This window comes from Nyctereutes procyonoides, unplaced genomic scaffold, assembly GCF_905146905.1.
Source record: "Nyctereutes procyonoides isolate TBG_1078 unplaced genomic scaffold, NYPRO_anot_genome, whole genome shotgun sequence".
NCBI classification, from domain to species: Eukaryota; Metazoa; Chordata; class Mammalia; order Carnivora; family Canidae; genus Nyctereutes; species Nyctereutes procyonoides.
The window spans coordinates 16,731,225-16,759,176 of NW_026575159.1; the positions used below are offsets into that span (position 1 = coordinate 16,731,225).

Here is a 27,952-nt window from a genome sequence, read left to right on the forward strand (position 1 = left end):
GTTGGTTAAGCGTCCAACTCTTGATTTCAGCTCAGGTCACGATCTCAGGTGATGATCTCAGGTAAGTGCTATGAAGGAGGTTGGGAGGAGTGAAGCTGAGGCCCCAGCAGCGAGTTCTTCATTGCAGACAACAGAATCCACTCTAGCCGGCTGAGCAGAAGGGGCTTTGTTGCAGAGTATTAGTTCATTCCAGAATTTCCAGGAGGGCTAGGGAACCGTGCTCAGATGCCACAGAGTCAAGGACAAGCCCAGGCAGATGCCTGGCCACACCATGGATGGTTCCAGGGGAACCCTGCTGCTGTGGCTCTGCATCTCTGACACCCGGACTGGAGCCTGCACCCATTCCCACCCGAGCTCCGATCTCTTAAGAGCGAGCACCTTCCAAGTCATGGGGGGACGCTCCTGCCTGGCAGAGCTTGGGTCCTATGCAGAGCTCTGGCTTTGGGGAGTCCTGGGGGGGGGAAGGGAGTAGCACTCTCTAGAGGGACATTACAGAGGGTCCCAGAGAGATCTAATCTATGCTGTGGCCACAACGCACAACCAGTGTTAAAAATTGTGATGTCACTGGTGTGCGGCTGTGGAAGACAGGGTGGGTGGGGTTCCATCTTAATGCATTTTACTCATTTTTGTTTATCTGGATTTTTTTCACAAATTTTTTCTGGGTTCACTTCACAAATGACTATGTAATAGTCACAAAACAAAGGGGAAAGCCAATGGAATTATTTTCCAAAGCCAAGGAGACAGGGTGGAGTTCTACAAAAGAAGTTTCCCAGCTGGGCTTGGAGGGAAGGTCCCTCCGACTACCCACACCTGCCCGGTGGCCACCTTGGGCAGGTTCTGACTATTTGCTGACCTGTACCAGGAACTATATGAAATTCCTGAGAGTCATTTCTGAGTTGCTGAGATGTTGCTGGGTTGACCTACTTATATATTCCTTCCTTTACCAGCTGATATCTTCAGCCTTCTTACCCCGTCCCCTGCCAGCTGTGTGTGGGGTGAGGGTCATCATGGGGGAGCCTCAATGCTCTCACTCCCCCCTTGCTCCCACACAGAGTCAGGGGTGCAGGGGAGGCTTATTCCAGCACAGTGGTTTTCCTGAGGGCCTGTGGGTGCCCTGGCCAGGCCAGGGGTTGTGCCCTGTAATGAAAGAACAGAAGTTGTGTTCTTGGGACATGTGGGTGGCTCAGTGGTTGAGCATCTGTTTTCGGCTCAGGGCATGGTCCCGGGGTCCTGGGATCAAGTCCCACGTCAGACTCCCCACAGGAAGCCTGCTTTTCCCTCTGCTTATGTCTCTGCCTCTCTCTGTGTGTCTCTCAAGAATAAATCAATAAAATCTTAGAAAAAAAATAAAAAGAAGGGCAGCCCGGGTGGCTCAGTGGTTTAGCACCGCCTTCAGCCCAGGGCCTGATCCTGGGACCCGGAATTGAGTCCCATGTCGGGCTCCCTGCATGGAGCCTGCTTCTCCCTCTACCTGTATCTCTGCCTCTCTCTCCCTCTGTGTCTCTCATGAATAAATAAATAAAATCTTTTTAAAAAATTAAATTTAAAAATTAAAATTAAAAAGAAGTTGTGTTCTTCATTCTAGAAAAAGGAACAATGTCCTCAGACAGACAAAGCTTAAGTTAATCACCTAAAGAACAGAATACCCCAAATAACATAATTACCTAGGATCTCAGGGATGGACTTTTTTTTATAAAAAAAGGATATGATAAAAGTCTTTTAATCTGGTATCACAGAGGATGTGCACGTCAAAGAACTCGTTTCTCCAGGCAGCCCGTGGGGTCAGTCCCGTAGGTCCCAGGCTCACAGGAGCCCTAGGCTTGGTCTAAGGCTCTCCTGTCACCATCTTGAAATTCTTGAATGATTTTGATCGTTGAACTGGGGTTTTGTAAGTGAAGTCCAACAGCTTGGTGAGCAGGAGAGAGGCAGCTCCTGGCTGAGCCACTAGCACAGAGCACGGACAGTGCCCGTGAGCTCTGAACCCCAGTGGGTGGGAAGTCAGTGAGACTCCCAGGGAAGACAAGGAAAGTGGGAGCAAGAGCAGACCCCCGAGAGGTCACGCCTTCTGTTGGAACCAGAATTTGCTTTGGTTGCAGGAAAGGGCATTGTTCTGGGAAACAACCAAGGAATTCTCCATATGCTCACTGAAGAGAATGAAGGTACCTCCTTCTTGTCTCTGTCCTTCCTTATGCACCGGTAAGCCAAAGGTAGAGAGTGTTTGTAGGTAGGACATGCACATGGTAAGAAGTGAGACAAAAACAGGTGAGCCTAGGTGGCTCCATCCGGTTAAGTGGGATCATGACCTGCCTTCAGCTCAGGTCATGATCCCAGGGTCCTGGGAGGGAGGGAGCTCTGCACTGGGCTCCCTGCTCAGTGGGGAGCCTGCTTCTCCCTCTCCCTCTCCCCTTGCTTGTGCTCTCTCTTGGTCAGATAAATAAAACTGTACTTGCTTGTGCTCTCTCACTCTGTCAAATAAATAAAATCTTAAAAAAAAAAAAAGGAAAACAGGTGAGCTCGTTTTGTGCAGCATTTCCACTTTCTGGGAAGACCAAAATACATATGCATGTACAAACAAAATGCGATTTGTATAATTTCAGTGATTCTACGTACAGGTTAAATGCGCTCATATTTGCATTTGAAACAGCATTGCACAATATAAAGATGAAGGGTAAAATCCATGTTAACAGTTTTGAATTTTAATGTTTCTTTACTCAAAACATGAAATAGCAAGTAAAAAAAAAAAACACACCACCATGAGAAGTGGAGAGAAAGACTATGGTAGAAAGGAAAAGGCTTTCTATTTTAATATTGTTAATGACACTTTTTTTCTTGAAAATTAGGGCCCTGAAAATTATGCCGCCATCCCTGCTATCAGCAGCGATGGATAGCACTGTTTTTTGAGGTCTACACCCTGGCAAAGATGCAAAGCTCCTGGAAGTCCCATATATTGCCGGTGGGATGCAAAATGGTACAGGACTTAAGGAAACCACTTGACAGTTTCTTATATAGTTGCCTACACACCTAGCATAAGACCCAGCAAACTCACCCCTAGGTATTTATCTAAGACAAGTGCACAAAATTCGTGTTCATACAAAAGCTTATATATGAATATTTATAGTGGCTTTGTTCATAAACACTCAAAACTAGAAACAACCCGGTGTCCTTCAACTGGGAAACAGATAAACCAGTGTATTTGTGCTGTAAGACACTACTCAGCAATACGAAGTAGCTAATCACTGGCACACATCACAATATGGATCAATCCCTAGTGCATTATGCTAAGCGAAAGGAAGCCAGACTCAAAAGGTTCACGCTGTATGATTCCATTTATAGAACTTTCTGGAATAGGACCTCTCGGGAGAGGTCATGGATCAGTGCTTGCCAGGGGTTGGGCGTGGAGAGCAGTTGACTACTAGGAGAGGGCAGGAGATAGAAATGTTCTAGATCTTAGCTGTGGTGTGGCTACATGACTGTAGGCATTTCTCAAAGCACATAGAGCTGAACACTAACGAGGGTGCATTATACTCATTTAAGTTATACCTTCATTTGAAAAAAGCATCTGCAAAAAAAATTAAAATAAATTAATTAATTAATTAAATTTTTAAAAAAGCATCTGCAGATTTGCTAGTCCCAAACTGGGAGCTCCCATGGTTTTTATGCGTGTTTATGGTTTTTACACACACCAGGAATATTGAGCAACACACGGGGAACTCAAAAGTAGGAAGCTGGAGAAGACAAAGGGCTCCGGGGAGTAAAGCTGTGGTTTTGCTGGGTGCCCGGATGGAATCACTGAGGACGGCCAGGGAGAGGCTGCTCTGCTGAAGAGCAACTGTAGAGCACCTGTGGGTGCAGCTTAGCATGGGGGGGGGCGGGGGGCTGGACATCCTGGCCCCTTTGGGCTCCCACCCTCTGCCCTTGCCTGCCAGAGGAAGGAAGGATCAGCTGCAGGAGCTCCTAGGCCGCCTTCGTGGAGCTGATTATATGCAGAATGAATTGATTGGTGTTGACAGGGAGCTATTTACCCGTCTAATTAATTATGCCAACTAATTTTCAACTTAATTGCACTTCTTGGGTCACTGGGTAATGAGCATACAGTTTGCATGCTGCTGCAGGCCCGGATGGAGAGGTGGTAGGGAGGCGGGGGCAGCTGCTTCGTAAGGTCAAACAGGCAGATTCCTGCCCGCAAGGCCCAGGCTCGCAGCCCCTGGCTGCTCCACAGACAAGCTCTGGGGTCCTCATTCCAGAAGATTCTGTGCGAGCTGGCCTCCGCCCCAGGAGCCCTTCGCCATCATCCACCTGACAAATGTGTATTAGGTGCCTACTGTGTGCCAGCTCCAAGCGGCATAGGCCCCGAGGGGTGTCAAGAAGCGAAGTCCTGCCTTGCTTGCCCCCCCATCCCTCACCCTAACTTGCTCACAGCCTGAAGGAGGAGAATCTCACCTAAACTGCTTAGCGTGGAGTCTGCTTAAGACCTTCTCTCTCTTATGCTATATGTTGGCAAATCGAACTCCAATAAAAAAAAAAAATCTGTTGAAAAAACTGCAAAAAAAAAATTCTCCTCCCTCTGCCCCTCCCCCTTCTCTCTCTCTCTCTCTCTCTCTCTCTCTCTCTCTCTCTCTCTCTCTCCCTCTCTCTCTCAAACTGTTCAGCCAGGAAGGGGGTGGGAGACAAGGGAGCAGGAAGCATGGACATTTTTTAATGACATGAAAAATACACTTCTGGGTATTATGATGCTATCAAAGAAGATTAAGCTATAAAATTGCATGGATAGTATCCTACGTAAAGAGCTCAGAAAAAAAAAAAACACTGCAGCTGTCTCAGGCTGAAGAGTGGAGCAAAACTGGAACAAGGTTTGATCATGTATGACACAGGGCTTTCCCTTTATTATTATTTTTTTAAGATTTCATATATTTATGTATTCATGAGAGACACAGAGAGAGAGGCAGAGACACAGGCAGAGGGAGGAGCAGGCTCCCTGCGGGGAGCCTGATGCTGGGCTCCATCCCAGGACCCCAGGATCAGGACCTGAGCCGAAGGCAGATGCTCAACCACGGAGCTCCCCAGGCGCCCCACTCAGGGCTCTTTGGCAAGGATTCCTCAGCATGTGTGGCTCAACAGCTGGCCAGATTTCCTGTGCCAGAAGCGCAGTCCCGTGTGTGTGTGTGGGGGGGGTGTTATTTCAGCCAGCAGATCCAGCAGGAACAGTGATGGTCCCCAGGGCCGGGGCTGCAGAGGAGCAGAGGGGGGGCGACACCCATGACCAGCACCTGCCAGCTGTCTGACGTCCCCTCTCTGGGCTTCCCGTTTTATCATCAGCAAATGGAAGGCTTATGGTACATCTAAGATTCCTCCCGGTGAGGACTTCTCTCTGAGCCCCGTAAAGAGCAGGGGGGGTATGGTCCCCCATTCCTGGGGAAAGAGCTCTGTGATCAACTAGTAATGTCTGCCAGGGACACAGAAATAGGGGGATAAACTGTGTCGCAGCACATTGAATGTATGGGTGTCTATTCTGAAGGATTAAAGTAGAATCTCTGGGGTCTTTGTGAGGGCACAGAGCTGAGAAAAAGAGAAACAGGGCTCTTCTTCCTCATGCAGTTCTAGAGGTGAAAGTTCCATTCAGATGTGGTTTTTTGTTTTTTTTTTTTTTAAATTAGAGCTGCTCTGCAAGTGCAAAGGTAAAAATAGTCCCTATAAGGCCCTGGAGACTGGCCACTGGTTCGGGGGTCCCTCAATCATTTATTCATCAAACAAAGAGAATTGGGGCCTGGGTGAGACCAGAAGCCCATCTCCTCCACCCACTTCTTAGGTCTCCCTTGTATAGACTCTGGAACTGGTAGGAGGATGTGGATTGTTCTGAGGGTAGAAGGGGAAAGGGCAGGGGAAGCTTGGCACAGTGAGCACATGAGCTTTGGGGTGACAGTGCCTGGGCTATGCCACTCGCTAGCTGTGTGATCCTGGACAAGTTACTCAACCTCTCTGAGCCTTGGTCTCCTCATCTGTGAAACAAAGCCCACTAATCTGTGTCTCCCTCAGCACAGATGGCCAGCATGCAATGAGCACTTAATTATGGCCAAGTGTAGGAAGGGTCAGGCTGGAATGTTCCCACGGGTCTCAAACACACAAGGTCTTCAACGCAGGGCTTGGGAATCAGTACTTAACACGGCAGGCAGTGGAGAGCCATGGACAGCTGTAGAGCCCTGGCACGAACCAGGAGAAATCCGGGGGTTATTACTGTCCTCCCCAGGTTGGTTTCACCAGACTGGGCACTGGACTTAGGTGACACAGCTGGAAGAAGGGACCGAGGAGGGCCAGAGAGGAAGCAGGCTCAGAGGCGAACGTGGGGAAGAGGTTAAGTCAATCTGTCCAAGCAAGAGTCAGCCAAAGGGAGAGGCGCGGAGCCAGAAGGGCACTAGGGAGAGAGTTAGGTTTGTCATACTAGGGGTTCTAGGGGTTGCAGGGAAGAGAGAAAGTCAAATACGAGAGAGGGTTGCACAAGGGTGTGAATTGGATTTCTTCAATGACCTTCAAAAGAAGGAATTTCGTTTAATTTCTTTTTCTCTTCTTGGACTGTGATTTTTTTTTAAAAGATATTATTTATCTTTTTGACACAGAGAGAGAGGGAACACAAGCAGGGGGAGCAGGAGAGAGAGAAGCAGGCTCCCCACTGAGCAGGGGGCCTGAGGTAGGACTCGATCTCAGGACCCTGGGATCATGACCTGAGCTGAAGGCAGGTGCTTAACTGACTGAGCCACCAATGAGCCACCCAGGTGCCCCTGGACTGTGTTTTTTAAAATGCTACTACTGTCCTTCTGGACTGAGCCACTTGGGCCATGGCTTTGGTGGGTTATAGATGCTGACAGCGATTTTTCTCCAAAGAATAGATAAGCCACAGACAGACTTCTGGCTCTTTCTACATGCCAGCTGTGTGAGGACCCCACAGGCCCACTCCTCTGGCATTGTTCTCTTAGCAGACATTGTCAGGGCCCTATTTCGCTCCCATTAGCACTCACCACTCCCCTGAATCTCTGACCCTGCCTCTGAGAGTTGGACCACATGTCTCCTCTGGCTTCAAGGTTTGCTTGGTGAGCACACAGGGCGGGCCAGCCACGTGGGGGTTGATGTGGGCCGGGGAGCAGCCCTCCCCCCATGACAAATGGAGATTGGTAGATAAATCCTCACCCTTTAGGTAGGAAAATTCTTTTTTGGGGGGGGAGGCTGTAGGAAAATTCTAAGATGTACTCAATACCATCTCCCAGAGGGCCTGGCAGGAATGACCCCAGATGGTCCCTAGGTGTTCATAAATCCCAGATGTGCACAACAGTCACCTGCTCATTAGCATATGCCCCGGTGGTGCCCTATGGTGCTCCCTGCCCTTCCTGTCTCATTCCTCCCCAGACCCGTTGGCGCTTCTTGGAATGACCTTCCAATGAGCAAATCCTGTGTCATTTTGTTTCTGGTAGGAAGATAGACATTGCATTCCCCCGACACTGACTTGACCATGACCTGACCTGGGGAGAAAATGCGGCTTCTAAAAAAAGGAAGAGAGAGATTGAGAAAGAGAGAAAGAGAGAAAGAGAAGGAGAAGGAGAAAGAAAGGAAGGAAGGAAGGAAGGAAGGAAGGAAAGAAAGAAAGAAAGAAAGAAAGAAAGAAAGAAAGAAAGAAAGAAAGAAAGAAAGAAAGAAAGAAAGAAAGAGGCTTCTCCCTTAGCTGCTCTGCTGCCACCTGCCTCCAGCGCAGGGCGGGCAGGCCCCGTCACCCCCGCGCAGACAGCAGCAGCCTCCCCTCCAGGCGCTTCTCCAAGCAGGTGGCGCAGCCCCCCTCCCGGAGCTTCTCTCCAGGCTCTGTTCAAACACGACGGTGACAAACACAGCAGGGGGAGAGGGCGCCCAGGGAGCTTTTTCGGAGGAGGAGGCCGGGAACCGGGGCGTCCCGGGAGAAGGGAGGGGCGCGTGGCGGACAGCTCTGGGCCGGCCGGTCCTCCCCAACCTCAGGGCGGCATCTGGCCCGCAGGGGAGGCCTGGCTCGAACCAGTGGTGTCTGAACTGAGAGCAGGGGACAGCCTCCCCGCTCTGCCCCGCCGCCGGCTGGGGGAGGGGGGGTGCAGGGCGGAGCGTGCGGGGCGTGCCCCGGGCAGGGCAGGGCGGTGGCGCCCACAGGTGGGCCTGGCCGGGATGCTGATCCCCGGAGCGCTGCTCGGCCAGGTAACCACTTCCCCGCGCAGGTGGATGCGGGGGCTTCCCGGGAGCGCTAGCCTCCCCCCCTGCCCTGCAGCGAGGCCCACTGGCCTCAAGGAGACCTGGAGCAGCAGCGGCCTCCCCAGCACCACTGCGCAGCATGAGCCGGTCAAGGCACGTGGGCAAGATCCAGAAGCGCCTGGAAGACGTCAAGAGCCAGTGGGTCCGGCCGGGCAGGGCCGATTTCAGTGACAACGAGAGCGCCCGGCTGGCCACAGATGCCCTCCTGGATGGGGGTCCCGAGGCCTACTGGCAGGCGCTGGGCCAGGAAGGGGAGGTGGACTTCTTGTCCTCCGAGGAGGCCCAGTTCATCCAGGCCCGGGCCAGGGAGCCGCCGGGCGCCCCCGAGCCCGCAGCGGGGGCAGAGGCAGGCGCCAGGGGACTGGACTCCTGCTCCCTGCCCTCGGGCACCTACTTCCCCGCGGCCTCCGAGGGCAGCGAGCCCACCCTGCTGCACACCTGGGCCTCAGCCCAGAAGCCCTACCTGAAGGAAAAATCCAGCGCCACCGTCTATTTCCAGATGGACAAGCACAACAACATCCGAGACCTCATTCGCCGCTGCATCACCCGGACCAGCCAGGTACAGGTGGTGGGGCCTGTGTCTCCTTGGCCGTGGGGTCGGGGGCAAACGGGGCTGGTAGAGGAGGAATGGGGCTGGGTCCGACCCCACGGGATGGGGTTCAGAGGCTGGGGCTGAGGATGGAGTCAGGTGCTATTCTCTCTCTTGCCCTGGATCACCGACTTTCTGGTCCCACCTGTCACCATCTGGGTCCCGACCACAACCCACCCCTCCCTAGCATCCTGCCTGTCCCTCGACTTCCTTTTTTTTTTAAATTATTTTTTAAGGATTTTATTTATCTGTTCCTGAGAGACACGGAGAGAGAGAGGCAGAGACCCAGGCGGAGGGAGAGGCAGGCTCCGTGCAGGGAGCCGTGGGACTCGATCCCAGGTCTCCAGGATCAGGCCCTGGGCCGAAGGCGGTGCTAAACCGCTGAGCCCCGGGCTGCCCTGCCCCTCGCCTTCGGTGGGGATCCCCAACCACCCAGACTCCATGCCGCCCCCCCCAGTACTTCTGCGCTTCCAGTCTAGCCTGGTCCCTTCCCACTGGGAGCCTCCGGGTCTCCCCGGCGCCCCGCAGTGGGAAGAGCAACTCTGCGGGGCTCCCAGCTCGTGCAGCCGGTCCCGGGACCTGCAGACCCTCCAGCCCGCCTTGCTCCATCCCCCTGCCCGGCACCCCTCACCTTCCCTGCTCTTCACCTGATGATGACACCGGCTGCTTCTTCAGGACGCAGCACCCGAGTCCCCTTCTCAGGAAGGCCTCACCTCAGAGTCAGGCCGCAGAGGCTCATGCCCGCCCTTGGGCCCCCAGCCTCGGCTTAGACCTGGTCACAACAGGCCAGGCAGCACCTGGGTCCAGCTAGTGTCACACGGAAGACAGGACAGGCAGAGAGGTTTCTCCCGCGTGTCTGCACGCCAATATGTGACTTTGGAAGAAGAAAACCATTTCAAGACTGGGGCGTGGTTGATTGAATTTTGGACACGATCTTTAAAAGAAAAGAAAGAAAAAGAAAGAAAGAAAGAAAGAAAGAAAGAAAGAAAGAAAGAAAGAAACAAAGAAAGGGATCCCTGGGTGGCCCAGCGGTTTGGCACCTGCTTTCAGCCCAGGGTGTGATCCCTGAGTCCAGGGATCCAGTCCCACATCGGGCTCCCTGCATGGAGCCTGCTTCTCCCTCTACCTGGGTCTCTGCCTCTCTCTCTCTTTGTGTCTCATGAATAAATAAATAAAATCTTAAAAAAAAAAAGAATTTTGGGAACGGCCGGAGCCACTCTGGCTCATTCTCCCCCAGCTGCATGAGACAACGGTTCCGAACAAACAGGGCTGGGGAGGCTCCCTCCTGCCACCTGAAGCTCAGAGAGGGGAGAGGGAATCATTTTTTTTTTCTCAATTTTATTTATTCATGAGACTCACAGAGAGAGGCAGAGACACAGGCAGAGGGAGAATCGGGCTCCTTTGCCGAGAGCCCAATGTGGGACTTGATCCCACGACTCAGGGATCATGCCCTGGGCTAAAGGCAGGCGCCAAACCGCTGAGCCACTCAGGTGTCCCGAGACTCTTTTTTTTTTTTTTTTTTTTTTTTTTTGAGAGGAGACTCAAAGAAAGAACAAGCTGATGCTTCAGCTCATTTTCTGCCGGGATCCCAGGCCCCTGACCGAATGCCCTCAGAGGGTCGGTACTCTGTGAAATCTTCAGGCTCCAGAAAAAGCCCCCCTTAAGATGGGGAGGTGGTGTGTGGACCGGCAGGGAAAGAGTGGAGTTCTGGAAAATGAAATAAAGTTACAATGGGTGGAGTGTTGGTTTTTCAAGTGGCAGGGCTGCTTGAGAGCAGTATTTCATGTTTCCGGGCCAGGTCAGCATTAGGGATTGACAGATGGGCCCAGGCAGGCAGCCAGGAGCGCAGGCCATGCCTGGGGCTGACTGCGGGACCTGGGGCAAGTCGCTCGACCTCCCCAGGCCTCAGACTCCACTCTGGCCTCTCCACGTGTGCAGTTCAGTGGCCTCCCGAGGGGGAGGGACCACTGGTATGGGGAACATTCTCACCCAGGGCCGCAGCTCGGACCCTGAGTGAGTGAGGCTCCCGGGAAAGAAGCCAGGTTAGGGCTTGTGAAGCAATCCCCAGGCTGAGTCCCTCTCCCCCCACACCCACCCTCCACCCAGAGAGGCTTCCCTCCCTCTGTGGCCCTGAGGCCCCCTCAATATCCTTTGTTTCACCAAAACAGCGTGTTATAAATTTAAGACAACACTGAAAAGCTGAAGATTTCGGGGTTCCTGGGTGGTTCAGTGGTTCAGCGTCTGCCTTCAGCTCAGGTTGTGATCCCGGCCGGGGTCCCTGGATCAAGTCCCACATCGGGCTCCCCGCACGGAGCCTGCTTCTCCCTCTGCCTGTGTCTCTGCCTCTCTGTGTGTCTCTCATGAATAAATGGATAAAATCTTAAAAAAAAAAAAAAAGCCTGAAGAGTTCACTTAGAACTCTTAGAGTGAGAATTTCTAGTTCCTCTAAGCAAGTAGGAAGAGCTGGCTCTGCTGGCGCTGAGTGGTGACCACAACTTTGGGGGAGTGTGCTTTGCCACAGTCCCCACCACGCCCTCTTGTCCCAGGCCTTGATGAGCTGCACCCATGTTGTTGCCTGTCAGGCCCCTGCAGGCAGTTTGTGATATTCTACACACACACACACACACACACACACACACACACACACACGGGGGCTCAGCGGTGGCCATCCCCCACAGAGATGCCAGGGCCGGGGGACCTGGTCACAGGCTGTCCTCAGAAGCAGGCTGTGCCCCTGCCTCCCCACTCAGAGCTGGAGGGTGCATCTGTTGGCGTCCTTCCTCTATGGCTTCAGCCTCCCGAGAGGGGAACAAACAGAGCCAGCCTGCTCAGGGTTTTCCAGACCAGTTTCCACTCCCTCAGCTTGCAGGAATTGTCTGTCTTTCCCTTCTTGCTCACATTCCTTTATCCCACAGAGCCTAATTCATAGCCAGGTCCCATACCCAGGATGGCCAAGCAGAACGGGGGGCCTCCCTCCATCCCTCGGGGAGTGCCCTGCCTCTGTGCCCATTAGGGGAGGAGAAGAGGACACTGGGTGGGAGGCAGCCCCGGGGTGTGAGCAACCGTCTGTGCCTGGGAGGACAGGGTGACTAAGGCTGGCTTCACGGAAAAGGTGGCCTCTGAGCTGAGTCTCCAAGGCTGAGTAAGAGGTTGTGAGGCAGAGAGGGACGGGACGGGAGTCTAGGCAGAGGTCAGGAGGTGTGAGAGGGTTGGGTGTCCCGGAGCGGGGGTGATGTGCAGGCATGGAAATGCCTGGTGTGAAACAAGCTTTTGCTCACAGTTCCTTAGAAGCAGGGGGCATAGCGTGGGCTGCAGGACCACACAGGAAGCACCAGGGGGGTCAGGAGGCAGAAGGGGCGCGGGGAACGCATGCGCACAGGCCCTTACTGTGCTTCTGCAGGGAAGGGAGGGCAGGCAGGGTACACGGATCAGGATCGGCTAGTTGGAAGGAGGCCCTGTTCAGCAGGCTCTGCTGCCCAGCCCGTGGCCCTGGGGTCATTCAGGGCCACTCAGGGCAGGGGCAGTGTTGGCTTGGCGTGCCTACCAAAGGCGTGCTCCGAGGCACGGTGCTTGCCGCCTCTCCGGGAATCAGCTGGCCCTGCAGGACGAAGCATCCTGAAATATGGAAACACCAGGATTAATACGTCCTCCGAGGGCAGTCAGGATCCCCGAGGGTTTCCCAGACCCCGTCCGTGGGCCTGGGCCGTCATGTCCTCTCTCACCACTTACCTGTGTGAGGCCAGATTATCTTCGTTGGCTTCCACCCAGCAACATAGCACAACAGGTTGCTGCAGAAGCAGGTTTGAGAAGCCAGCTGTCTTCCGTGGGGCCAGATACCGCAGGGATTTGCCAAACTGGGAAAGGTGTGCTCTGCTCCCTACATGTGGCTGTTGCTGTTGTTTTTGGAAAACAAAGGAGCCTCAGCACACAGAAGAGAAAGAGGCAAGAGAAATGGAAGCCAGGGTGGGGGGCGATAGTGTTCCCACCATGCTTGGGCCCCACCAGGACCCAAATCCCATCGCCCCTCTTCCACCCTGCCATCCCCTACAGACGGATGAGGCAGCAGCCCTCTAGCCCAGGAGGAGCTCGCATCTGCCAGGCAGGGAGTGAGGTCTCCATAGGATGACCCTGGCATATGGGCATGCCCCCAGCAGAGCAGCACCCCCCTGGGGGACCTCCTCCGTCTCTCTGCAGCTCTGGTTCCCAGAGCCAGCTGCCACCCTGGGCTTCCTCCTTTAGGGTCTCCAGAGTACTTCCTCCTTCTCAGCCAACCCCACTCCAAAGTGCCCATCCCACTGATATGCCTACTTGATTTCTTCTTTCTGCCACAGAGGTGCAGGCACTAATTTTAATCCCCTTCCATAATCCAGACTAAAACATGTTTGCATGGTGATTTTTAGAGATTTTATTTATTTATTCATGAGAGACACAGAGAGAGAGGCTGAGACACAGGCAGAGGGAGAAGCAGGCTCCATGCAGGGAGCCCGATGTGGGACACTATCCCAGGACTCCAGGATCACACCCTGGGCCGAAGGTAGATGCTCAACCACTGAGCCACCCAGGCTCCCCTGCATGGTGTTGTTCTAACATTATTCATACTTGTTCCCAATGCATATAAAAACCACACTAATTTTTAAACTACAAACTAGAATAAAAACTTTTACTTTTTGCACGCGGTTTCCTCTATGTTATCTGGGCTCAGCGTTGGACGCAGCTGGAATGATAGCTAATGCTCTTTTTGGGTAAAGAAACTGAGGCCCAGAGACGGTAAGTGACTTGTCTGAAGGGACTCAGCTCATCTCTGGTAGCACCAGGGCTGGCGCCAGGGTTCCCTAACACCCCATAGAGCACTGTCCTCTGGATTGTGTGCTACCCCTCCCTATTAGTGTCCCAGGGCTGCTGTGACAAGTTCCTGCACAGCTGGTGGTTTCAAATAAGACATATTTATTCTCTCCTAGTTCTGGAAGCCAGACCTAAAATGAAGACATCCGCTGAGCCATACTTGCTCTGAAGTGTCTGGGGGAGGGTCCTGTCTTCTGCCCCCAGCTTCTGGTGGCGGCAGGTGTTCCTCAGCTTATGTTCCTTCACTCCAGGCTCTGCCTCTGTCTTCACATGGCCTCTTCTCCTTGTCTCTCCTCTGGGTGTCTTCTTTTTTTTTTTTTTTTTTTTAAGATTTTATTTATTCATTCATTCATGAGAGACAGAGAGAGGCAGAAGGAGAAGCAGAGGGAGAAGCAGGCTCCATGCAGGGAGCCTGACGTGGGACTTGATCCTGGATCTCCAGGATCACACCCTGGGCCAAAGGCAGGGGCTAAACCGGGCTGCCCTCCTCTAGGTATCTTTTATGAGGATACTTGCCAGTGAATTTAGGGCCCACTGGATAATCCAGGATGATCTCCTCTTGCAATTTTTTTTTGAAGATTTTATTTATTTATTTATTCATGGGAGACACAGAGAGTCAGAGACATAGGCAGAGGGAGAAGCAGGCTCCCCAAGGGGAGCCTGATGAGGGACTTGATCCCAGGACCCCAGGATCATGACCTGAGCCAAAGGCGGCCACTTAACCACTGAGCCACCCAGGTGCCCCTCACTTGGGAGCTTAATTGCACCTGTGAAGACTTTTTCCAAGTGAGGTCACATCCATAGGCTCTGGTGGTTAGGATGTAGACCTGTCTTTTGGGAGGTCCTCATTCACCCCACCACACCTGTAAGGTAGCCTGACCACGCAGGGGACTGAAGAGGTTATGGGCCTTAAAACAGTCTGGCTGGGAGCCAATCCCAACAGGAGGCCAACACGATAAACCTAGACTTCTTGAGCCTGTTTTTCCAAGTATCCCTTAAATCATGACCTGGGGTTATTTGTAAACATGCCCCCTCACTGGAACACAACAGGGGGTGAAGCGTGGGCAGGAGCAGAGAGAATTGTCCCTTTCATCTATACCCCCCTCAAGGAGGAAGCAGTTATCTTTCTGCAGAGAGGGCCTGGGCTGCTGTTGGCATCAGAAGGTTAAATGTGTAGAGACAATCACGTGCTAACAGGGCCATGGTTCTAAAGGAGCGTGGCCTCCTTGTGAGAACATCTTTTCCGACTTCTGACCCAGGCAGTTCTTTCCCCTGTGCAGACACCCATGTCATCTGAGCAGGAAGTCAGCTCCAAGAGGTACTAGACATCTCCTTTGTCTGTGTCAATGACCCTCTTCTTGTCCTTGCTACTTCCCAGATGCTAATGGTCCATATATCTACAGATCTGGGGATCCCTGGGTGGTGCAGCGGTTTGGCGCCTGCCTTTGGCCCAGGGCGCGATCCTGGAGACCTGGGATCGAGTCCCACGTCGGGCTCCCGGTGCATGGAGCCTGCTTCTTCCTCTGCCTGTGTCTCTGCCTCTCTCTCTCTCTCTCTCTGTAGGACTATCGTAAATTAAAAATAAATAAATAAATAAATATCTACAGATCTGTATGTACATATACATCTCCATCTACCTATATATATATAATTACTATACTTTTATAGCAATTATTAGAAAAATGGTGGAACGTTGTTATAGGTAATGTTGAAAGCTGCCCTCATGCCCAGTCCAAACCGCTAGTTTTGGCTTTGTGCCTGCTTATGTATCTCCACGCCACTTGCCCTCACTGGCAACCGTACCAGAAGTACTATCATTTTGTGCTCTGTTAAGCCGTTTTCACTGAATTCGTTCATTGCTAACACACCTGTGTTGAGCATGGATTTCTTAAGATTTTATTTATTTATTTGAGAGAAAGAAATACAGAGATAGTGAGAGAGAGCGCACCAGCAGAGAAGAGAAGGAGCAGACTCTGCTAAGCAGGGAGTCTGACGTGGGACTCGATCCCAGGACCCTGGGATCATGACCTGAGCCAAAGGCAGACACCCAATCTCTAAGCCACCCAGGTGTCCCTTAAGGGTGATTATACAGCACTTTTACTTCGACATTTTGCCATGTCTTACAGTTTTTATATGACGGTTGTAATTATCATTGTGAATGGCTGCTGAATCCACTTGTCCATATGCCATGATCCGGGTGTGAGGACTGACTTTCAATTGAGTGACAGCCGTCTAGTTCTGCTCCCACCCCACTGTGTGGGAGTCTCCCACCACCGGGCAATTCTCAGACCCCAGCTGGGCGTCTCAGGTTGTCACCGGTGCCTCTGCCTGACCAGCTCAGAGTCTGGAGACTCCAAAGGCCCTCTCCTTGGGTTTGATCAATCCGCTAGACTAGCTCACAACAAAGAAATCTTTTACTTTCTAGATTGCCAGCTATTATAAGGGCGAGCACTCAGGAACAGCCAGATGGAAGAGATGCATAGGGAAGGGCATGGAACTTGCACGCCTCCTCTGAGCACTCAGCTCTCCCCGAATCACCAACCCAGAGGCACTCAGAGCCCAGCCTCACACAGGCACGACCCCGACATCATTGGCACTGGCAGCTGATTCAACCTCCACCACCCCTTTCCCTGGGGCAGGGGGCGGAAGGGACAGAAAATTCCAACCCTCCAACCCCTTAGTGGGTTCCCCTGGCAACCAGCCCCATCCAAAAGTCACCTTATTAACATAACAAAGCACCTTTATCTCTCTCCGCTCTCACCACTTAGCAAATTCCAGGTGTGTTAGAGCTTGGTGCCAAAAGCAGGGACAAGGATCAAATATATATTTTTTTATAAATCACAATATCGGGGAAACAACCCCAAACAAGTGTAAGGAGAGGAGCAGGCATTGACTTCCACGGTGGGAAGGTCAAGGGTAGGGCCGGCTTCGGGCATGGCCGAAACCGGATGATCGGATGGTGCTGCAGAGCCCCTGCTCGGCCGGGCTGTCGCCGGATCTGCCTTCACGCTCGGGTACGCTGTCCCCAAGTGGCGGCGAGACAGCAGCCGAAGCCTCCCCCGCGCTGCAGCCCAGCGACCGCCCGCGGGGCTCTCATTAGCGTAACGTGGGTCACGTGACAGCCCCGGGCCAATCCCTGTGGCCCTCAGGGGATGCCGCGCTCTCATTGGCCTGGCCGCGGTGATGGGCCCTCCCCACCCCGGTGGCCCCGCCCAAACCACTTTGCTTGCGGAGGAGAGGGGAGTCCTCCAAGTGAGGCTGGGAGCCGCTGGCAGGAGGAGGGCTGGGTGCCTGGCAGGTGGAGACGCACACACTGGGTGCCTGGCAGGTGGAGACACACACACACTGGGTGCCTGGCAGGTGGAGACACACACGCGCGCACACACACACTGGGTGCCTGGCAGGTGGAGACACACACACACACACACACACACACACACACACACACACACACTGGGTGCCTGGCAGGTGGAGACGCACACACTGGGTGCCTGGCAGGTGGAGACGCACACACACTGGGTGCCTGGCAGGTGGAGACGCACACACACTGGGTGCCTGGCAGGTGGAGACACACACGCGCGCACACACACACTGGGTGCCTGGCAGGTGGAGACACACAGCGCGCACACACACTGGGTGCCTGGCAGGTGGAGACGCACACACACTGGGTGCCTGGCAGGTGGAGACACACACACACACACACACACACACACACACTGGGTGCCTGGCAGGTGGAGACACACACACACACACACACACACACACACACACACACACACTGGGTGCCTGGCAGGTGGAGACACACACACACACTCACATCCCCCCTTTGCTGCATTTCTAGGGCTCTCTCCTCCCCCAGATCCCCCAGATCCTGTTATGATAGAGGTGGCAGTGGCTACTCTGCACGTAGGGGTCTCCAGACACAGAGAGAGAGAGGCAGAGACACAGGCAGAGGAAGAAGCAGGCTCCATGCCGGGAACCTGATGCGGGACTCGATCCCGGGTCTGGGCTGCAGCATTGAGTCCTGGGCCAAAGGCAGGTGCTAATCCGCTGAGCCACCCAGGGATCCCCTCCACCAGGGTTCTGTTGGAGGCGAATGTACGTGGCTTCAAAGCAGGTGAAAACCAGTGGCCACTGGGGGCCTTCGAGCTCATCTGGCTGAGCAGCCCTGTGGTCATATCTGTCCCTCAGCCCTGAACCTGCGTGGCCGCCTCCCCTTGCTCTGCCCTTCCCTCCTGCTCCTTTCTCTGCCTTTCTCTCCTTCCTGCTGTGGGTGCTGCACTCCAGCAGTGGGCCAAGAGGCCCGAGGGGCCGTGGTCGGGCGATGGAGTCAGGGCGGAGGCCTCCAGCTCTTTCCCCTTGAATGTGCCCTGGTGGAGCCCCCACTCCTCGCTCCCTCCAGTGCAGCAGCCCTGGGGGCTGCTCTCCCAGGAAGGCCCACGGGGTCGGGGCCGTGGGAAGCCAGGTGGAAACCAATTAGCACCTGGCCCCTGACTCTGTTTCCATCCCTCTGCCCTGGCCCAGGTCCTGGCTATCCTGATGGATGTGTTCACCGACGTGGAGATCTTCTGTGACATTCTAGAGGCGGCCAACAAGCGCGGGGTGTTTGTCTGTGTGCTCCTGGACCAGGGAGGAGTGAAGCTCTTCCAGGAGATGTGTGACAAAGTCCAGATCTCTGACAGCCACCTCAAGGTAGGGGCCCCCAGTGGGAGTGAGGACAGCATGGCTGGCGCCTGCTAACAGTTCCCTCCCACACACCCCATCTCAATGGCTTAGCATATAGAAAGGTTTGTCTCTCGCTCAAAAGTCCCCTGTAAAACAGACGGCCCTCCCTCACCTTGTAGCTACACCATAGGAATACGTGGCCTCGGGGTGGCAGTGACAGGGAGAGAGGGCAGGGGAATGCCGCAGGACCTGACCTGGAGGACGCGTCCATCATGCCTGCTTAGGCCCTCTGGCTCACGCAGCCCACGGGGGCTGGGAACTGGAAGGGGCCCGTGGGTATCTCGTGGGCCGCAATCTCTGCTGCGCATGCCTGTTGTCTTCTCTGCTGAAGGACCTCGTGGCTCCACAGGCCAGGTCAGCATCCGGGCTGTTTGGTACACGTATAGGACTCCGCAGAACCCCAGGAAGCTGATCCTTTTGGACAGAACCCAATTGCCCACGGACTTCCTTCTTCTGGCAAGGAGAAAAGAAACGCAGGCATAGAGGGTCATTTAGTCATGTCGAATTTAGGGCAGCTACTTCAGGGTCAAAGGTAAAACCGCCTAGTTTTTATGAGCAGGCTCTACTCACCAGGGGTGGGTGGTTCCCTCGGTGACTGGGCTCTAGTTCAGACAGGTCAGCCTCCGGGAGACCCCCCAACCTCCCTTCCTCCATCCCTTGTCCTCCCCACTGCCTGGGATGCAGCCGAGCTCAGGCATCTGGAGTGGCAGGCCTCGGTCCTGTGATTACCAGGCCTGCTTGGCCTGGATCGCACCTCCTCGACACGAGGCCGTCGACACAGGTGCAGCGTCCACGCAGGCCTTGCATCCATGGCCCACACCAGCCACAGCTGCCAGTCCTCTGCTCGCCAAGGGACAGTGAGACGAGACCCTCCTCTCAACAGGTCACAGAGCTTATGGGGAGGCTGGGAATCACTAGGAAGCTCGTGGGTGTCCCCTTCCCAGAGCCTGCCCAGCCACCAGGGACATTCACGGGATCCCAGCAGTATCCTGGCTTCCCCAGAGATCCCTGGCTTTACCCACCCTTTCATTTCTCCAGCCTCCCAAGGGTTCTGGGCAGGGGCTGGGGCAGCAGGTGTTCCTGGGGGCAGAGGAAGGGACACGCAGGGCCATGATTTGGGTTGTGGACACACCTTTCCTTAGGACGATCTAAGGTCCACTGAGGTCTCCACAGAGCCACCCCTCCGGCTGCACTTCCCTGTGACCAGCTTGGGGTCAGGGACTCATGTAACTGAAGCCCCCTACAAGGCAAGGTGGGCATTAGGCCCTCATCTTTCTTTTCTTTGTCACTTTGTTTAAATCCTACCATCTAAAAAAAAAAAAAAAAATCCTACCATCTCTCTCCCCCTCCCCCCACCCCATTTCTCAAATAATGTCAGGACAATGAAAAGAATCTAGAAAATTCAGCAAAGGGAAAAATAAAAATAGCCGATGAGCCTGCAAATTAGAGATAACCCCTGCTCATGTCTTGCTGAGCATCCTTCCAGATGTTTTCCTAGGCAAACATATATCTACACGTACGTAATTAGCAAATGAGGCCTTGACTCTCCTTCCAACAGAACATTTCCATCCGGAGTGTGGAAGGAGAGGTGTACTGTGCCAAATCAGGTCGGAAGTTCGCCGGTCAAATCCAGGAGAAGTTCATCATCTCAGATTGGAGATATGTCCTGTCGGGATCGTACAGGTGAGCGCTGGGTTTCACAGGCCCAAGGCTTTGAGGAGGCCCAGGCTGAGCGTGGCACAGTCCTGGCCGCTCAGGCATGTAGCCTGCAGCCCTCCCAGGGGCTCCCAGGGGGCTGCTTCTGTGCCTGCCGAGCTGAGACTTCATCACATACGTGCGGCTGGAGGCAGGACTAGCCTGGGAAGAAGGGGGCCTTCTGGGCTTGAGGGTAGAGAGGCACTTTGAAGTTTCCCTTCAGATTGCAACAGGACATAGAATCTTCTTTTTCCTTCCTCAGCTCCATCAAGCGTGATTGTAAAACTACGCAATTTGTTTTGGGCTGTGTGTGTGTGTGTGTGTGTGTCCTATTTTGTTTTCAGAAGTGTGTCCCAATTCACTGGGACCTAAGGCTAGTGCTAGATACTGGACGTGGCAGCAGCCTGGACTAGACGTTGGGTTCAATTCCCAGCTCTGTAGCTTTCTGGCTGGGTGACCTTGGGCAAGTCACCATGTGTCTCTGTTCCTTCATTCATTCGACAGCTATGTAGAGACCTACTGGGTACATAGTAGGCATGCTTCAAGGCTGGGGCGCCCCTCTGGAGCTGCCATTCAAACCAAGGAGATAGACTACAGCCGGTCATGGCTGGTTCAGTCGGTACAGTGTGTAACTCTCGATCTTGGGGCCGTGAGTTCAAGCCCTGTGTTGGGTGTAGACGAAGAAGAAAGAAGAAAGAAGAAAGAAGAAAGAAGAAAGAAGAAGAAGAAGAGGAAGAAGAGGAAGAAGAAGGAAGAAGAAGAAGAAGGAGAACCAGTACAGAGGGACAGAGAAAGAAGAGTGATGGGGGGAGGGAGGGGGTCTTTGGAGGGGGGCTGAGCTGCCTAAAGCTCCCCTTTGCTCCCCTCTGGCTGTCTCCACCTTTTCCTGGACCTGGTTTCCTTGGCTGTGCATGGGCCTGTGCTCTCTGCCTCACAGACTGCACCCGAGCTGAATGAGGTGTGGTCCATCTGCAGGGGGAATAGTTGTTCCTTAGCTCCTATGCCAGGAGGGGCTCTGAGACCAGACAGCCCTGAGGGGACACCCAGCGTCCCGGGGTCACTGAGCCCCATGTGCATTTCCTCCCACAGCTTCTCTCCTCATTGTTTTGCTTCACTGGGGCACCTGTGCAAAAGGGACCCCACGTACTTCTGATCCTAGGGCCCCGCATTAGCGCTCGGTTGTTTTATAAGAGGATGAGGTGGGGCTGAGTTACCCTCCCCAAGTGGCCAAAGCCACTTTCTCAGCTTTTTGTTCTTTCAGATTTGAAAGTGACAAAGGCCTCTGGGCAGCAAGCCAGCAAGCCATAAGCTCTGGGTGGGATCTCAGCCTCAAACCCCACATCAGGACTGGAGGCCTCTGACCTTGACCTCTGACCTTAGCTAAGCTGCCACTAGAGACCTAGCTCACCACCTGGATGGGCCGCTGGAGTCAGGGGCCCACCATAGCTGAAGAGTCCTCCTTCATTCTTTTTTATTATTATGGGGAAATTCGCATAACCTAAAATTAGCCATTTTCAATGTGTGATTCAGTGGCATTTAGTTCATTCCCTGTGTGTGCAACCATCACTGCTACCTAGGTCCAGAATATTTTTATCACCTCAAAAACAAACAAACAAACCCATACCCAGTATATGAGGAGGAAAACCCTCATTTTCCTATTACCTTTCTAGGTGCTCTGGCTGGGGCCTGTAAACTGGACAAAAGATAGACTAACAAGAGAAAAGCATGTGGATTTATTTCTAAGTATCATGTGGCATGGGACCTCCAGAAAGAAATGATCCTAAGAAATGGTTAAGCCTGAGCATTTAAAAAAAAAAAAAATTCATTTATTCATGAGAGACAGAGAGAGAGGCAGACACAGGCAGAGGGAGAAGCAGGCTCCATGCAGGGGGCCCTGATCCAGGACTGGATCCTGAGACCCCGGGATCACAACCTGAGCCCAAGGCAGACGCTCAACCACTGAGCCACCCAGGTGCCTCTAGCCTGGGCGTTTTTATATGAGCTTTGATGAAGAGCAGAGTCAAGGAAAGTCCTGGAAAACGTGGTAGGGCAAAAGGGTACGAGCTAAAGGTTGTCACTGGGGAAATGTAGCAAGGCCCACTCATTCGGATTCCTCCCTTGTCTTCTGGGCCAGGGCCAGAGAAAGAAATTCTGAAAGAGAAAATGCAGAGGAATGAGAGTGTCTCCTTTTGTTTGGGAGAATTATGCTTCTTTGTTTTTGTTTGTATTTGCCCTTGCGGAGCTCATCATGCTGCTGGCGAGGGGGGTGGGTTGGGGGTGGGGGTCTTTGCCCTTGGTGGATGCAGAAGGAAGCAGAACTAACCTTGTTGAGCTTTGTGCCAGGCCCTAGGCTGGGTGTGATGAGACTTTTAGGAAGGATTTAACCCTTTGAGGGAGGCATTATTCTTCCCAATGACGGTTGGGGGAACTGAGGCACGGCAAGTGTAGGTGATTGGCCCAGGGTCACCAGCCTTCTCAGCTAGGATCTCCAGCTCTCTAGTGCCTTCTGAGCTTGTCATCCTGATATGGGAGGTGCCGGGAGGAGGGTGGCACCGGGCCTGAAGACACACAGGGCCATTCCTGAGAACCGAAGAACCCAGCTCCTGGAGAGAGGGCAGGACAACTGTAACTTCATGTGCACTCAGCGGTCAGAGGAGATCTGTTTGCTGGCCTTCAGTTAGATCCTTCTCCGTGGGGACTCTCAAGGTTGTCTCCAGTTGAAACAAAACGTGTCTCCCTCCCATTCTTCCAATGCAGCTGTCCTTGGGCTTCGGATATTTTGACCCTGGTTGTATACAGTTCTCCCAAACTGAGGTGCTCTGTGCACATCTTTAGCTGAGGGGTGGGGGTGAGGTGGGGGGTGTACATTTCAACATTTAAGCTCTGTTAGAAAGTCTTACCCAGGGACGCCTGGGTGGCTCAGCAGTTGGGCATCTGCCTTTGGCTCAGGTCGTGATCCTGGAGTCCCGGAATCGAGTCCTCCATCAGGCTCCCTGCATGGAGCCTGCTTCTCCCTCTGCCTGTGTCTCTGCCTCTCTTTATCTATGTCTCATGAATAAATAACAAAAATCTTTAAAAAAAAAAAAAAAAGTGAAGTCTTATCCAGCACAGGCAGTATGCCAGGTGCTGGGGACACAGAGCTCTTCTCTCTTATGAAAAAACATGGACAAATGGCCACAGAGCGGTGTGGCGTGTGTTCTAAGATCAGTATGAGCTTAGGAAGTGCTCTGTAGTCAGCCAGGAAGGAGCTCCCACTTCTGCTGGCAAGTCCAGGAGGTTGGTGCCTTTGGGGTTGGGCCTTGGTGGCCACAGCGTGAGAACCGAACCACCCCTGATTCCATTCCTGCCCTGACCCACACTTCTACCTCTGGGCTTTCTGTACCAGGAACAGAAAGATTTTTAAACAAAAACCAGATCAAATCACTAGCCTCCTTAAGATCCTTCTATGCTTGTCACTGCTCCTAGAAAAGAAAAAAAAAATCATTCTTACCATGGCCTCTGCAGGATTTTCCTTCCTCTCCACTGTGCTGTAGACACACTGTGTTCCTCCAGGTCTTTCATGCCTCAGGGCCTCAGGGCCTTTGCACTTGCTGTACATGCCCTCTGCTGGAGAGGTAATTCCTGCTGTCTTATCCTGCTAACTCCTTATCTTGGAGTTTCCAGATCGTCTCCTAGAGAGCTTCTCTGTGGACTTGTTTATCCAAGATCATAAACATGATGTCAGAACCTGGATCGAGTCTGTTTTCTCCTCTGTTATATCCCTGGAATGAAATATAGCTAACCCAGTGCCCGAACATTATATATGATCGTAATATATGTGGAATGAATGAGTGAATAAATTAATGAAAGTCTATATAAGGTTCTGGCCATCCAATGTAGCTAGAGGAACAAAGTTTTTCAAACCGTGTGCATCATTATCCATTAGCAGGATATGAAATCAAGTTAGTGGATGATGCCTGGAATTATTTTTATAATGATATAGGATAGAATAAACATACAGAGAGCATTCCTGAGGTCAGGAATGTTCTGGAAACTGTTGTGTACTTATGTATGTGTTTGTATATGTGAGTAGGTCAAAACATTAAATGTATCTCTCCAAGATTAGCCGAGGTAAGTCGGAAGAAGAACAGGTAGGGAGGACTTGCCCCTGCCAGGGATCAGGCTGTGTTGTGGAGCTGGAATAATCTAGACAATGTGGCATCGGAGGAGGTACAGGCAAACTGACAAATGGAACAGAGCAGAAAGCCCGGAGACAGACCCACACATGATGGGGCATGTCCGCACAGTGGGGAAAGGAGAAACTGGAAAACAATAATTCTGCACACAGAAAATTGGATTCCATGTCACACATATACAAAAAAAAAATCACCTTCCAATAGATTAAAAACTCTTAAATGTCAAAAAAAAACCCCACAAACTTTAAAACTCTTAATAGAAAAGAATAGATGAATATCTTTTTAGGCCTTAGGATAAGAATTAAGTGTCTTAACACGGACACCTGTCTTTTGTGTGAAACAACACAAAAAAAGCCTTGACACTGAAAGATTGCTATATCTGACTGTATTCCGATGAAGAACTTCGGTTCATTGAAAGATACCTGAAAGAAAGGAAAAGTCAGATTACAGAGTGAGAGCGGGCTTTCCTGATGCCCTGATGCGATTAGTGTCAGAACCACAAGCAGCTCCCGAGGCTCAGCACCAGAATAGGGGGTGCGAGTGGGCATCCCAGCCAGGAGCACGCAGGGAGAGGCGTTCGCATCTCAGTGACCAGAAAGTGCAGATCGAGGCTAGGACCAGTGGCCTTTTTATACCTTTTCAACTGGCAAGAAAATAAGACTGACGATACCAGATGCTGGCTGTACAGGATCTTTCCTGCATGGCTGAGGGGATTGTAGGGCGAAAGAGTGATTTTTTAAAAAAATTATTTATTCATGAGAAACGAGAGAGAGAGAGAGAGAGAGGCAAAGACACAGGCAGAGAGAGAAGCAGGCTCCATGCAGGGACCTGATGTGGGACTCAATTCTGGGACTCCAGGATCACTGCCTGGGCCAAAGGCAGGAGCTACACCACTGAGCCACCCAGGGATCCCCAAGACAGTGACTTTTAAAAGAGTTTGGAATTTCTCCTGAAGCTGACTATTCACCTGGCTTATGATCCAGCACTTCCACTCCCAGGGGTATTTCCAAGAGAAGGAGTCCACGGTGTAGTAAAAGACAGGTATGAGAATGCTTGCTATAGCACAGGTCCCAACAGAAATACCGTGGAAGCAATCCGAATGCCTGTCAACGGGAGAGTGGATGAATAAACCATGATCTAGCCACCTGTGGAATATTATACAGCAGTCAAAAATGGATGAGGCACAGCAACAAGAAAGAACATGGATAAATCTTAGCAATATACTATTAAATGGGAAAACCCCCAAAATATCACATATATATTAAACTCGAAAATATTTTCTTTCCAGAATACATAAAACATTTTTTTAAGGAGAAAGGAAAGTATGGGAACTATGACACAGGATTCAGGGTGATGATTCCTTCTTTTGGGGAGGGAGGGACTGTATGGTTTGATGCTGATTATTGCCAAGATGCTAGCTTTTTATTTTTTTTAGGTGCTGGGTTTGTCGGTGCTTATTACGTTATTTAAAATAACTAAGTAAATAGCTGAATAGATTAAAACGGGCGAGGAATAGACCAGTCATGAGAGTGGTTCTTGAGCCAAAGATTGTGACAACATCAGTTCCATGTACTAAGGGCCAAAAAGCAATAGAAATGAAGCGTATTTCTTACCTCGGGTGGTGATAAAGAGAAAGTGTAAAAGGGCATAGAATGAATGGCAATGCAGGGTGTAAAGGAGGTTCATAGGTGTGCAGGGGCTGCAGGGACACCAAGGACCTGGGGTGGGGGGCAGGTGCAGAGGCCACCAGGGTGTGGGAGCCTGAAAAGTTGCCAGGGCACCTGTGGGACTGTTCTGTTGCATAAAGCAAGCAGTTGCTTGGCCTAATCTCGTATGATTCCAAGCAACACCAGGCGACTGATTTCTTAGTGTAGCCGAGTCCCGCTGTCCCCACGTTTGCTGCCTTCCCTGTCACCTGGCTGGCCCTAGGCTCTGCGTCAGTTGCTCACCTCTCTGGGGTGTGTGGGTGGCTTGTGGGCCGGAGGTGAGGTTTGAACAAAGCCTCATTGTTCTTCCCCGGATTGCTCAGCCTTGCTCACCTGTCCTGCCTCACCGGAGTGGGGACTCTGCTGGTTGGGCCAGGCCTTTTTGGGTAGCAAGGCCCGTGGGGGGTGGGGGGAAGGCTGAGACCGTTGGTGGGGGGTCGTTCCTGTCCCCCATGTTGACCGTGTGTCCCTGACCATCCTGTCACTATTGCCCTCTATGCCTGGGTTCCCATTATTAGGGACCCAGGAATCTCTACCCTGACCCTTTGGGTGGGTCCTCTGTGCTGCCCACCAGGGCTTTTCAAGGGGTTTGAGTATGTGGGTGTGTGTAAGTGGGGTTAATAAGGGGACTTTCCCATCAGAGATAAAAGGGAACTCAGTTAAATCAAGGAATCATAAAACGCAATCCATAAATGCCTTCAGCATTTTGTTTTCATTTGAAACCAGTTAATGGAGGGAGGGCCGAGGCCTCCACCCACCTCCCTGGGGGTCGGGGCAAAGTGCACTCGTCCAGTTCCGTGGGAATCCCCCTCCCCTGCCGCCTGCCCCTTGGGGTCCCTGGGCCTCAAGTGTGGCCACACCCTCAAGACTTTCCTGAGAACCCGCCCTGCCTTCTAAGGAGCAGCCTGCGTTCTGCAGCTGCCTCCGCCAGACCCCCCCTTTGGTTAGAAGAGGCAGGTGTTCCCACATGTCACAGGTGGCCTCAGCAGTCCGGGGACTCGGCTGTCACTTAGCCCTCTTGCACTTTGGCAGGGAGTGCAAGAGTTCGAGCCCCAGGAGGGAGGCTGGCCTGACCCAGGGCTTCGGTCTGGTGTCTTTAGGGTTCACCTGCGGACACTGGCTGGTCCCCTCTGGCTAGTGGTTGGTCCCTTCGGGCAGCCGTGCCGGGAGCCCACTGCCACCGGAGCGGCCTGCGGGGGCTCTGCGGGCCTCCCCGTTGCCAGCCCGCTCTCCTCTTCCCCTGCAGCTTCACCTGGCTCTGTGGACACGTCCACCGGAACATCCTCTCCAAGTTCACGGGCCCGGCGGTGGAGCTGTTTGACGAGGAGTTCCGCCACCTATACGCATCCTCCAAGCCCGTGATGGGCCCGAAGTCCCCCAGGCTGGGGGCACCCCTGCAGCCCAGGGCCGGCTGCAGCCCCCCGCCTGGCCGCCTCAGTGGCAGCAGCAGCTCTGCCAGCGACCACACGTCCTCCAACCCTTTCAGCAGCCCGTCGACGGGCAGCAACCCCCAGAACCGGAATGTGTCGGCGGCGTCAGGGCCCAGCAGTTCCCCGGCCCCCAACCCACCACTGCCCGCCAGGCTTCAGCCCCACCATGGCCCGTGGGGGGCCCTGAGCCCGCAGGCCCACTTCTCCCCGAGGCCCCACGACGGCACAGCAGCTCCCTACAGCAACCTCAATGCCTACAGGCCCACGCGGCTGCAGCTCGAGCAGCTTGGCTTGGTGCCCAGGGTGGCCCACATCTGGAGACCCTTTCTACAGGCCTCCCCTCACTTCTGAAGGGTCACTTCCCCCAGCAGCCCTCCCCAGGGCCAGGGCTGGGCGTTCCGGGACTGTCCGGCCCAAGGACCCCACCTCAAGGACTAGCAGCTTTGAACTTTAGCTTTGAACTAAAAGTGCTTGGACAACATCGTTGCCTGTGTTTGAATGTTTCCAGGCCTGCGACCATTCGCTGGCCAACAC

The 27,952-nt window shown here is 53.0% G+C and overlaps 1 protein-coding gene across 1 annotated transcript; it reads left to right on the forward strand.

The window, feature by feature from the left end:
• FAM83A (family with sequence similarity 83 member A) lies at positions 1-27,899 on the forward strand. The gene is made up of 5 exons (XM_055314286.1): positions 1-61; positions 8,223-8,815; positions 18,212-18,379; positions 19,971-20,095; positions 27,235-27,899. Exons 1-5 carry the CDS (start codon positions 52-54, stop codon positions 27,767-27,769), a joined length of 1,431 nt encoding a protein of 476 aa, XP_055170261.1. The 5' UTR covers positions 1-51; the 3' UTR covers positions 27,770-27,899.
• Positions 27,900-27,952: the final 53 nt, after the last annotated feature.

Excerpts from the sequence above, each read along its gene's own strand:
- FAM83A (XM_055314286.1), top strand. Across the intron at positions 18,380-19,970 it reads TCTCTGACAGCCACCTCAAG|AACATTTCCATCCGGAGTGT; the intron begins GTAGGGGCCCCC and ends TCCTTCCAACAG. Across the intron at positions 20,096-27,234 it reads GTCCTGTCGGGATCGTACAG|CTTCACCTGGCTCTGTGGAC; the intron begins GTGAGCGCTGGG and ends CTTCCCCTGCAG.